This window comes from Pipistrellus hanaki, assembly GCF_964339955.1.
Source record: "Pipistrellus hanaki genome assembly, chromosome: 16".
NCBI lineage: Eukaryota > Metazoa > Chordata > Mammalia > Chiroptera > Vespertilionidae > Pipistrellus > Pipistrellus hanaki.
This window is the reverse complement of record NC_140518.1, coordinates 18,140,782-18,153,775: the sequence shown is the minus strand read 5'-3', so window position 1 is coordinate 18,153,775 and position 12,994 is coordinate 18,140,782. Positions and strand designations below refer to the sequence as shown.

Here is a 12,994-nt window from a genome sequence, read left to right as displayed (position 1 = left end):
ATTTTGTTATCCTTATTTTAAAGGGAACAGTAACTCAGCCCATGGCAGGGCTGGCTGTCCTTGAGTCCTCAGGTCCTGTCCTTCTGCCACCACTGGAGAGGGCGACATGGTTAGCAGAGCAGCATGGCTTAGGCCTTAGCACGTATGCGCAGGACGGAAAGGGTGGTGTCTACCAAGCCAGCATTTTGAAATGAAGCGTACATTCATTTTGATGTTATTTCGTACAGTAAGATCTTGGCACCTTGGGTCAGAGGGGAAAAGGTCTCTGAGGGAGGTGAGCAGTCTGCTACTCACAGACACTCCTGTGGGGGGTGGGATTGTGAGCAAGTGAGACATTCCTCCCCTCCCCCCTGTCTCTACCCTGAACCCAACACCCAACACGCAGATGCCCTCTCTGGCAGCCTAATGGCAGGCATCCACTCAAAACCATGCATAGTCACGCTTATGGAGGGATGACACAGAAAAATAATAAACTCCCCCGCCCTGCTTTCCCCCACCAACCTCCCTAGGAGAAGGGATCTAGAGCCAATGGTTTGCTTTTGAAACCTGTGTTTCATTGTAAGGTACACTCTCCTTTACATAAAAGTACAAGCGTCTAAACACCCTATAGAATCCATCCGGTAACAGTACAAGTCACTTCTCTCTGAGGACGCAGACGCATGAGCCACGGGGCCTTACCTGCTCCCCAGAGAGCCGGCGCCTTCCCTGGCAGCTGTGGCTTCTGTCTGCTTCGCTCCGCAGCCCCTCTGGGGCTGTGCATATCTGGGCTGACCGTCATTCTTCCCAGGTTTGGCCTCCTCTTCCGCGACAAAATCTGTGGTGGCGGGGCTGCTGAAAGGTGCAAATGAATTTTCCGTAATGAATATTTTACAGGAAAATACGTTCTGTATAAAGAATGCTCACAGGGCCCTAGCCGGTTTGGCTCCGTGGATAAAGAATTGGCCCGCGGACCGAAGGGCCTCGGATTTGATTCCGGTCAAGGGCACATACCTCGGTTGCAGGCTCAATCCCCGAGCGGGAGGCAGCCAATCGATGTGTCTCTCGCTGTCTCTCCCGCTTCCTTCCACTCTGTCTAAAAATCCTCATGCAGAAAAAAGAAGAAAGAATGCTCACAGGGCCCGCAACAGGGAAGGCAGTTAAGAGAACGGAGCCAGGAGACCAGAGGAGAAGCCTGGCCCCACACCCTTGTAGCCACATGGACGTGGGCAAAGCACTTCTCGAAGCCTCAGTTTCCCCACCTGTTCCATGGAAATGATATACCTACTTCCCCGCTGTTTTCACCATGAGTGAGCGAGCACCTGTGACACCTGCAGTGTCCTTTCCTTGGCTAAGGGGCTTCTAGCTTCCAGTTCAGTGATGCTGGGATGGGCCTGTTGTTAACACTGTCCAAAGCTCTGTACAGTCGGACGCACAAAGGCCCTGCTCCTTCCATGCCATTCAAGTCCGAGTCACAGCCTTTTCGTACCTCATGTCCATACCCCCAGATTGTTTACTGGCAGCTAGCATGGCCTTCCAGAAGGATCCCGAGCATCTGGCGACCATATACTCCTAGTCTTGCCTTTGTGGTCCCTGCCACTGTGCTGGGATGACACACTCTCAGGAAGACAATAGCTGGAGTGCTTACATGGACTGAATGCCCAATAAAAATACACACACACACACACACACACACACACACACACATTACTGATTTTAGAGAGAAAGGGAGAGGGAGCAAGAGCTAGAAACATCAACGATGAGAATCATGGACCAGCTGCCTCCTGTACACCCCACACTGGGGATTGAGCTCGCAACCGAGGCATGTACCCTGACCAGGAATTGAACTGTGACCCCTTGGCTCAAAGGTCGACGCTCCATCACTGAGCCACACCAGCCGGGCATGAACATACATTTTAAATTCCCATCTTGAATGAGGTTGCTAATTGGTATGAATAATCTCATGTTCCTTCTTCCCTGCTATCAAGCGCCAGTGCCTGTGAGCTTCGGAGTCTCGGTATTTTCCAGGCATCTCTACGAGCTCACAAGTAGTTAACAGTGTGAGTATCGGGACTAAATCCTTCCAAGAGAATTTTCCTGGCTCATCCCCTTCTGGGCCGTTCAGAAGTTTCATAAATAGCCGTGGCCAGTAGGCAACAGGGGTGAAGCTGGGAAGGGTCCCCCAGGGTGTGCGCGCGAGAGCAGCCTTTTTGGCATGTGAGGACAGCTGGATTTATGTTCCAGGGTCGGCTGTGGCTGCGTGAATACTTCTCATTCAGAGTCAGGGAAGGAATGAAGCTCTCCTTGGCAGCCCACGAAGCCTCGTTTAACACAACGGTTGGATACTGCCTGCTCCTCGTGACAGGCCTCAGGGGGGCAGGACCAGGCCCCACAGGGAAGTTACTGGCAGAGGGAAGCTTACAGCAAGTGGGCGTAGCTCAGAGAGGCCGTGGGCATGGCCGGGGAGGAGAGGATTCTCCAGAAAACGAGAACATACTCTTTGGAGGGTGGAGAGTGATGACTTGGACACACTTTCACTGACCAAGAGGAGAATGGGAGGAGGAGGGCGACAGAGAGGGATCCAGGGCTTTCCAGGAAGGGACCCGGCACAGACACTGTGAGAGGTCCTTTCTCTGCACCTCCCTCCAACCCAGAGGCTTCTCTTCGAGGGTGCATCCCTCCCCGGCCCTCAGAAGCCCACAGCTGCTCCTCCCTCTCACCAGATGGACAGGGTGCGGGGAAGCGGCGGGATTCTTGTTTGATGCGGAAGAAACAAAAGAAACAAAGCGGGGACCAGGAAAGGGCAGGCTTGGGGCTCAGGCCAACTCCAGTGCGGATCTGGGACCTGCCCCAAGGTCCTGGGCACGAGCATTTACTTTGGTTTCCAGCAGGAGTCCCAGCAGAATATTCACATGCCTTCTTGGCCAGCCAGGCAGCAGAACATCACCCTTCCCCAGCTCCTCCCCCCCGCCCCCCTCCCACATCCCCTCACACCCTCAGGGGGGGTGATCCTCTCTCTCAGAGGGCCTGCCAGCCAACAGGTCCCTCAAGGTCTGTTTCCAATTTCACATCCACCACGTCTACTCAAACTCTGCTTTGCTGAGAACTCACAGGCTCCTATGGCCTTTAGCATCTAAGTGTTCTAAAATCGCCTGTCGCGTGTGCCTTCTCCCTCCAGCGGGACTGTGAGGTCCGTAAGGACGGAGCCCCTGTCTTTAGGCGGCTGGTGTGTGGCCACCCACTCCCCTCCACCTCGCAGGACACATAAAACTGGTGTGGTTTGCATGGCTGGACAAGATGCCTCCAGCTGAAACTATGGCGATTTCCAAAAGTAGAACCATTTTTCTCCCCCTTCTGCAAAACACCCAAGATGGCTTAAGGTAATAAGTCATTTTATTTTCTTATTAAAAAAAAGTGCCTTCTTCAAAGCATCCGTCCTTTTAAATGATTTCCATTACCGCGTCTCCGCTAATCAAGTTTCCAGCAGGCTAAAGCAATAACGCTGAACGACCAGAGACTGTCTCTCGGGGGCTGGCGGCCAGGAAAGCAGCACTGGTGGCTCCGGCAGGATCCCGCCTGAGGTCAGGAACTCCCGCCTCAGTATCTGCAGCTGCGTGATGGGAACACGCCTCTCTTGCCGAGTTAGCAATAATGCATGTAACATGGTCTAACCCGGTGTCTGGTGCATATGAGCTGCTAAAAACGGTAGCTGCTGCTTCTACTATAAATAGTGATAATAATTGGAAGTCTGAAGTCACTCCCACGAGAGTACTGAATTGAACCAGAAACTCATTGCCATGCAGGCTCCACAGGCCGAGAATAACTTATTCAGTAACCTTCCTTCCTGACTCTCCCCCAATCCTTTTACAAAATCCAAAAGGCAAATAGCAACTTCTTTTTATTTATTTATTATGATGATAATAATAATTTGTTCAGCAGATACCTGCGTGCCTTTGCTATGCCATAATTTGAGGGCTCACAGAGATGAGGGAGACATGTTGGCTTTAAAGATGGTAATCTAATTTGGCTGGCACCCCTGACTCCTTCCCCGTGGAGCCTTTCTGGTTCTATGGAAAGCAAACTCGTGTGAAATAGTCCTTCTCCATGTGCAGTTGCAGGCGTAAATGAGGTGACCTAGATTGCACAGATTTCTATGTACCTGGACTCCAGTCCTTAATCACCCCGCCCACTCCCCAAAGTGACCCAAATGTCAGCCCTTTGGGGCCTCTCTCAGGAGGTTGCTCCCCGTGGCACCATACATAGAGTCATCTGAGGAAGACCAAGTCACACGTACACGGGAAGATAAACTATAACTGCCTCTGCGGGTGGTAGGCCTCTGCCTGACAGAGAAGGGAGGGGGTCGGGGTCAGGAGCTCCGTCACCATGAACATCCTGAAATGAACATCCATCAGGGAACTCTGGGAAGATGGTGGTTTGCTTTGGACAATGTAAAACCCGTACTCTGTGTTGGGATCTGAGCAAGGTGACGCCTCCAGGAGCAAGGACTCCAGCAGCTGTTGAGATCAGAGGTGTCTTGCCTCAGTGCTCTTGACAATGTAGTTGTTGGTTAAAAGTTCTTCATTGCACCAGGAAAGGAAACAAAGGTAGAAATCTCCTGGTTATACAAGTTCCCGATGACTGGAAATCCGGGCCATTGCACCTAAAAATTGCTCAGTGCCTCCCATCACTTGCCATGTTTTTTTAAAATTATTATTATTATTATTGATTTCAGAGAGAGGAAGGGGAGAGGGGTAGAAACATCAATGATGAGAGAGAATCATTGATCCACTGCCTCCTGCATTGCCCCTCCCCCCCGCTCCAGGATCGAGCCTGCAATCCGGGCATGTGCCCTGACCAAAATCGTTCTGTGACTTCGGGTTCATGGGTCACATGAGCCACACTGTCTGGGCCATAATAAAGTTTTTGGTAGACAAAGTTGAAAAGAATGAGAAACCAAACAGTACAATTCCTGAACTTTGACCCTTCGCCCTTTCTACCTGGACTCTGATGCCCCGTGCCTAGGAGGTGCCGAGATCCTGGCCAAAAGATGCCTTTTAGAACAATGTCCTTGCTTCCTTCAGAGGGTGGGGAGAATGACAGCTAATTGCCAGCGCTGGTGCTGCCTACTGTAACAGGCAGCCTTCTGTACCGTCACAAACAGCCGCACCTCTGGGGCGCTGCAAGTGTGTGCTGCCTCGCGCACCCAGGGGAGATCTTCATTAAAGCCTAATTAGGGACCATAAATAGGTTTTATTTTGGAGCCCAGGAGGTGGGATTTTTGATTTGGGGAAATGCAGGGCCTAATAAGTAGGCAGAGAAGGGAATGTAAACAGCGACTGAGCCCTTTGATTTGTCCCTCTTCAGCGTGGAGCGAAGGAGTTTCTGTTCCAGCATGCGTTTTCCCAAGGCCCGGGCCCGGGCGCCTCTCTGGGGGCCGCCAGGCGTGGGCACAGCGCAGGGGCCGATCAGACGCGAGAGAGAGAGCCCGTCGCTTTCCGGTGGCGGCACTCCCGAGGGTGCCGGACGTGGGAGGGAAGAAACCACATGAGCCCGGAGAGATGACGGGTTTTATTGGTGGTTCACTCCTTAGCGCTAGAGGAGGGTTGACGTGGCAGCCGCTGTCTCCTCTTCCTGCTCCTCCCCTGCACAACCTCCTGGGTCTGGTCGGTCTTGGCCTGGCCCTCTGGGCCCCCTCCCGTCCACCTGTCCTCTGGGAGCCTGCTGTCACCCCCTCCCTGCCGCCGCCGTGCTGTGTGCCCGCCGGGGCCCCTTACCACAGGAGGTAAAGTTTGCTGGGCCTCCGGGGGCCCGGCAGGCACACCACGGGGATCTCCGAGGGGGCGGGCGTGGAGATGGGGAAATAGCACAGGGCTGCTGGCGACTGGGGCACGGGGCTCGGGGAGTCCGGGGTGCCCGCCAAGTGGGGGAAAGACACTCGAGGGAGGTGGGGGGACGGGCCCTGGGCCTCCTGGGAGGCGGGGGGCACGAGCGGCAGGAGGAGGCAGCAGTAATTGGTATTGGGCTGCAGGGCGGGAGAGAAAGCAAAGACGGAGCAGTAAGGGGAATATTCAACACAGAACAGGGGGTGCTCTCTGCTGTCACCTGCACAAAAGAAAAAGAGCAGTCAGGAAGCGGCACTCACGGCGGGAAAGGACATAAAAAAAAAAAGTCTAGACGTGAAACTCAAAAATGGTTCTTTTGGGGGTGACCTCTCCAGGGGTCGTGGGGCAGGCAGGAGGCACCTAGCTGGCTGGGACGGCAAGGTCACTGAAGAGTTCACCAGGAACACACCTTCCCCCAGCCAACAGGCTCTGGCATCCCTGACAGATGCTGGGAGGTTCTCCCCCCACTGCGTTCCTGCGCTGAAGCTCTCGGTCCCTCGCAGCTCCCACAGGCCGGCTAACGAGCTGTTCCGGCAGCAGCATATGGTGGCCGGCAGGGTCTCTCCTAGGCGAGGCTCTTCCCCTCGGCCCTCCAGCTGCCCCCGGTCGGAGGCAGTGGGCAGGCCTTAACCTGGCCTTTCTGCGGCAGAGGAGGAGCGCGGGGAAAGAGGGAGAAGCCGAGAGACCCCGGTGGGGTCGTGGGAGGGGAGAGGGCCGAGGCGGGGAGAGCAGGTGGACGGGGGAGGAGACCAAGTGAAGCTGATGATTTGTTCGCTAACCTCGCAGTCAGCCTGCCAACCTCGCCGAGGGCGGGACAGGGGCACCTGGAGGAGAAGTCACGACCAGAGAGGCCCCCTCAGGCATGACACATCTCTCAGCTCTGCCACTAGCCGGCTGGGGCACCTTGGATCGGCGGCTTACCTTCCCGAACCCGTTTCCTCGTCTGCAGAGCGAGACGGGCGCGCTCTCTAGCCTGGCTCCTCCAAGGGGGCGGGGGGGGGGGGGGGGGCTTGGACATCATCTGGGAGCTTCCGAGACACGTGGGGACCCGGCCCACCCAAACCCACTGACTCAGAACCTGCGTTTATCAAGGTCGCTGGTGTTTCTGGTGAACTTGGACGCTTGAGAGGCAAGAATCTGGGACAGGCGCCCAAACCTCTCTGACGAGAATGAGCTGTAGCGCCTGTTACAAGCCCTGCTCTGCAGGCCCCTTTTCTGGAGGTTCTGCCGCGCTGGGTCAGGGACGGGGACCAGGGACGAGTATTTTAATTAGGGACCTGCCTGGCGATTCTTAACATCAGAGAAGTTTAGAAGATGCTACGGCTAAAATCAGTTCCAGCATCATTGTAACCACCCCGGCTGAAAACCCCTAAAGGCATGCCTTGTTTTTCTGGGCTTTTCTCAATGCTTCACAGGTGTTGTGTTTTTTTTTTGTTTTTTTTTTTTGTTTGTTTGTTTGTTTACAAACAAAAAGCAAGACCCTCCACCAGCTAAAACATCACGACTCGCTGTGTGGTGACCGCCGCTTTACCCTGGGGTCTGGACCTGCGCCCGCGGTGTCTCAGGGGCGTGCCTGGCCCTGTGACGCAGGGGTCTCGTCCCGAGTTGCTGGAATCTTCTGCAGCACCTGACGCTACTATCCACTTCCTCCTTCCCAAACGCCTCTGAGGGAGTGGCTCCTCCTCCTCAGATCATTTCTCCGGAGTTGTCTTCACGCATTTTCCCCCTTCACTGTTCTCAGCCCCCAAGGTTCCTTCCTCATCTCTCTTCTCCCTCCGTCCACTCTCCCGGGGAGAGGCTGTGGGTGCGGCTGCCTCTTGCTCACTGTGGGCCCTTGGATTCCTCCTGGCGGCCGGGATCTGTGCTGAGCCTCAGCCTGGGTACCTGGGGGCTTCCTGGCATCTCCTCCTGGCCCTCCTGCCTGGCCCTCCGAGGCGACACCACAGAAGGGGACCCACCCTCCTCTCCCTTCCTCAGCTTTGGCCAAGGCAGCCGCCGCTGGCCTAGCTTTCTGGGCCAGGACTCCAAGGTTTCTTCGATTCTTTCTTTTTCCTCATGTCCACGCCCAGTAGTCACTGAGTTCCGTCAGGTGTACTTCCTGCAACATCCCTCAAGCTCGGGCCCTCTTCCCTATCCCCTCTGCCTCTGCTCCTGCTCAAGCCCTTCTCATCTCTCTCCGGGTCCACGGCAGCTACTGCTTCTCTGATCCCGGCCTGTGTCTGGCTGTCCTCGCCTTCCCAGCCAGTGCTACAGCCACGCTCAGCTTTAAAAAAGGCTGGTCTCCTCCAATCACTTCCTGCCCGGCCTCTGTCCATGATGGATGCTCTATTGCCTTCAGGGTGACATTCAAGGCCCTGGGGGACCTCATCCTTGCCTTCCAGAGGGTGTCAACTTCATACTCTACACATCCTAATTGGCAGCCTGACCCTAAGCCAGAGCTTCTCAAGCTCGAATGTGCAGGGGGCTTGTTAGAGGCAGGTCTGACTCAGTAAGCCCAGGTTGGGACAAGAGGGTCTGTATTTCTAACAGGCTCTCGGGTGACGCCTCCTAGTCTGGGGACACTTGGAGACTCGAGGCCCTAGCTGACGTGTAGTTTCTTGATGTCTGTCTGACGTCTCTCTCTTCCCCTCTTTTCTGCTCTCTCCCCTCCATGCCTTAGCACACTCAGCATATACAGCTGGCACATCTTTCTTGCCTTGCTCCCCTGGCTAAACCCCCTGTCCCTCAGGCTTCTCACGCCGCTCAACGCTCTTAGCAATAACTGTGGTCAGGGCATGTAGGCTGTGAGCCCTGGAGGGCAGGCCCTGTGTGTTTTATTTCCGTATCCCCGGCACCCATGCAGTGGCTGGCAGGTAAGCATGCAGTGAATGAATGAATGAAGTGAATGGATGACCAGTTCACCCTGACATCATATACCCGGGATGGTGAGGGCAGTTGAATGTATTTACTAGCATCCCATAGGGACTGGATAAATGGACGTCTTCCTTGATAATCAAATAATGAAAAGATTTTATAATCAAGTTATAGTCTCTCTTACATCTCAAACTACAATTTCTCTTATGAAGAGGCTAACCGAGAGTAGCATATGGTGTTGGGCAGGCTTCATAAGCAGAGGGGGAGGTTGGGAAATAACCTTTACCCAAGGCCTAGCTAGCCTATACCCAGGATTTCAGAGCTCCTGTCTGCCTGGCGAGGCAGGTAAGAACTCCCTTTTGCTGATGAGGAAACAGTTTGGAGAAGTTGCCAGTTCACATTTATAGGCTATAAAGCGGTGGATTAGGATTCTGAGCCAGGACTTCAAATTCTGCTCTGTGACACCCCTGAGCCCCGCTGTCTTGGACGCATTAGCATAAAAGGGCTGACAATTATGATGATGATGATCTGTGTAAAAATGGCAGCATCCCCTTATGCTGGTTGTTTTCTAACTTGGGCAGGTAACTTGGAAAATTGTTGGACAGCTCAGCCATCATGGCTCAGTGATTGAGCATCGGCCTATGAACCAAGAGGTCATGGTCCGATTCCAGTCAGGGCACATGCCTGGGTTTCAAGCTAGATCCCCAGTGGGGGGTGGGGGGGTGGGGTATGCAGGAGGCAGTGGATCATTCTCATCATTGATGTTGCTCTCCCTCTCCTTCTCCCTCTTCTTGTCCCTGTCCCTCTCCTTCTTCCTGTCCCTCTCCCTCTCCCTCTCCCTTCTTTGAAAATCAATATAAATATATATATATTTTTAAAAAGTTGTTGGACACCAGCAGGTTGCCTGGAAACCCATTAGCCGTGGCCTTTCAGAGAAAGTCTTTAAGATTCATTTGCACCGAAACCGGCTTGGCTCAGTGGTAGAGCGTCGGTCTGTGGACTGAAGGGTCCTGGGTTCGATTCCGGTCAGGGGTATGTACCTTGGTTGTGGGCACATCCCCAGTAGGGGACATGCAAGAGGCAGCCGATCGATGATTCTCTCTCATCGATGTTTCTAACTCTCTATCCCTCTCTCTTCCTCTCTGTAAAAAATCAATAAAATATATTTAAAAAAAAAGATTCATTTGCAAGGTAGGTTTTGAAGATTTGGAATTTGCCTCAGATTTCTCTTCCAAGCTCCTCTTCAAATAGATATTCCCCAATTCAAAAGAGACCATGGTAATTTTAGATGTTTATCTTCAAAGATTGAATCCACTGCTTTTTCTTAGTTTTACAAGAACACATCTTCACGATAAGCCACTATTAGGCTGAATAGGTTCTGCCACTCCTACAAATCTGAGTCTGGTAATGACTAACATTGAACTCAATAATAAGTGAGGATAATTTCAGAATGCTTGGCTTTGTTTTAAAGGGCAAGATTCTGGAAGCAGGCTTCAGGCCTCCATCCAGATCCGCTTCCCTGGCACATAACCAGGGGGCGATGCCCAAGCTCTAGGTGCGAGGACAGGGCACCCTCACTTTCCATGTGCCTGGCGCTGGGGCAGAGGGTGCGAGGACTCCAGGAGCCAGAGCCCCACAGCACAACGGCCTCTGGATGCCTCTGTGTGTCCTGGGGAGGAGAGGTAGCTCCTTTCCAGCTCAGGCTGGGGCTGGGGAGCAGGAAGGAGTCCGGGAACCAGACGCCGCCGTGGCTCCCTGCCCTTCCCTGTCCCCCCCTTGTCCTCGCCAGGCCTGCTGACCATTCTGCGTCCTACAGATCCATCCAGAATTCCGAAAGAGGAATACGGGAGGCTGCCAGGCTTATTTCTCACCCTGGATCCGCCTTGGTCATGAGATCGGATTTCTGAATCAGTTGCACATCGGACCCAGCTGGGTCGTGAGTCTGCCTGGCTCTTCCATGTCTTTGGGGAGATAAAGCCAATCTCTGGCTTGGTAACTGCTTTCTAATCATTCATCTCTCTCCGTTTGATGTTTTGCTCTGGAAATTCAGGGTGTAGTAAAAGTGTCTGGACCTGTATTTATGTTAGCATTTAAAAAATATAACTGATTTTTGGCAAAGGGAAAAAAATGATTGGAGGGGGACAACATTAAGACAAAGATAAAAGCGTTTTCTAGTTCATTCTCCTCATTAAACGCAGCTCTTATGTGCTAGATGCACGATGCTATTAACATATCAAGGGCTTATGGTATCAGGCAGTATTCTACAGCTGAGCATAGTTTTATCATTTACTCCTCACAGAAATCCTAGCAGATGAGATCTGCTTTGACCCCCGCCCCCCACATTTTACAGATGAGGAAACTGAGGCACAAGAAGTTACTTTCCCAAAGGTACACAGCAAGTAAACAGTGGGGCCCAGATGCTAATCCAAGCATTTTGACTCCAAAGCACGTGCCCACCCATACCCTGCACATCCCGGGTGGAGAAAGATAGTAAGGAGAAGCAAAGCCAACTAACTCATTTAGAAACGGTTCCAGGGAATATATGGACTTAATTTAAAATGTGTGAGTTCTTTCTAATAGTGGGAAGAATGATGAACATCTGACGCCTTCTCAGTTATAAACCTATTTGTGGCGAGGACGGATTGTTCCTCTACTGTAAACAGCCGTTTTAGGGGTCCTAGATGGCAGTTCACATAGAAGGAAAAGCTTTTTTCATGACGTGGCTCATCATTGCATACGTACATTTGCATGGAAGTCACATTCCCCAGATACAATATTTTTTAAAATGTAATTTAATTTTTTCCATCACCATTTATCTCCTCTTACACCTCCTACCCCACAATCACCACACTGTTGTCCATGTCTGTGAGTTTTCTCTCTCTTTTTTTCTTTTCTTTTTTGCTCAACCCCTCCATCACCACTCCCAAGAACCCCCTCCTCAACACATCCCAGGTCTGTCTGCCTGTTTGCTATCTATGAGTCTATTTTGCTTGATAGTTCAGTTGGCTCATTAAATTCCACATATGAATGAAATCATATGATTCTTGTCTTTCTCTGCCTGGTTTAGTTCACTTAGCGTAATGTTCTCCAGGTCCATCCATGCTGTTGCAAAAGGTAAGATTTTCTTCCTTTTTACAGCAGAGTAGTATGCCACTGTGCAAATGTACCACAGCTTTCTTAGCCACGCATCTCCTGATGGACACTGGGGCTGCTTCCAAATCTTGGCTGTTGTAAATAACGCTGCAGTGAACATAGGGGTACACACATTCTTTCGAATTCGTGTTTCAGGTTTCTTCAGATAAATCTCCAGAAGATGAATCGCTAGGTCATAAAGCAGTTCTGTCTTTAATCTTTTGAGGTGACTGTGCCGTTTTCCTCAGCGGCTACATCATGCTGCCTTCCCACCAGCAGTGCACAAAGTTCTCTTTTCTCCACATCCTCGCCAACACTTGTTGTCCTAGCTACATTATTTTATTTGGTAGAGGTCTGGTATTAAACCATCTGGAAGGCTAACCTATGAGGCAAATGTTGCAAAGGAATTTAACTGTGTTTGATGCTTCAGTTTTGCAAGAATTCGAGGTCTGACATGGGAAGAAGTTTTGGTGACTCTCTGCCAACTTTGGATTTACCCCAAAATGCTTTAGGAAAATAATTTCTCTACAGAGGCAAAGAAAAGCAGGAAACCATAAATATACCTGGCGAATTAGATCAATGTGTCCAGATAATCCAGGGCCCAAATCCTTTTTTTCTATAATAGGGCATTTATCTGAATTTTCTGAGTAGTCCCCATCAGTCAATCCTCCTGTTTCTAAAGAGACAGCTTAAATTCTTGCCATGTCTCTGGGCTCCCATTTTGCTCTGCTAATTAAGGAACTCTGAGGGGCTCCTTAAGGGGTGAGTCTACACTTGTAAATAGAACAGATCTTAACACACCAAGGCTTTGCTTTCAGCCAACTTCATGACCAGCCTAGTTTGTTGCACAACAAATTTGGTTTCTATAGCAACTGACATGTCACCAGGGCTGCTATGCCCACAGCCAGGCCATGGTCCAGCTCATGGCTGCATGGGTCTGGGACATAATCTATGACATAATATGATAATAAAGGAGGTAGTTTTTATTTTAATTTAAAAAATATATTTGTATTGATTTCAGAGAGGAAGGGAGAGGGAAAGATAGAAACATCAATGATAGGAAAGAATCATCGATTGGCTGCCTCCTGCAGGCCCCACACCAGGGACCAAGCCCACAAGCCAGGCATGTGTCCTGACTAGGAATCGAACCA

The 12,994-nt window shown here is 51.6% G+C and overlaps 1 protein-coding gene across 1 annotated transcript in view; it reads right to left on the bottom strand.

The window, feature by feature from the left end:
* MARCHF10 (membrane associated ring-CH-type finger 10) overlaps positions 1-12,994 on the bottom strand; it is a 79,581-nt gene that overhangs the window by 31,582 nt on the left and 35,005 nt on the right. Inside the window, 1 exon segment of the mRNA XM_084861765.1 lies at positions 679-831. Coding sequence (XP_084717891.1) covers positions 679-831 — 153 coding nt within the window.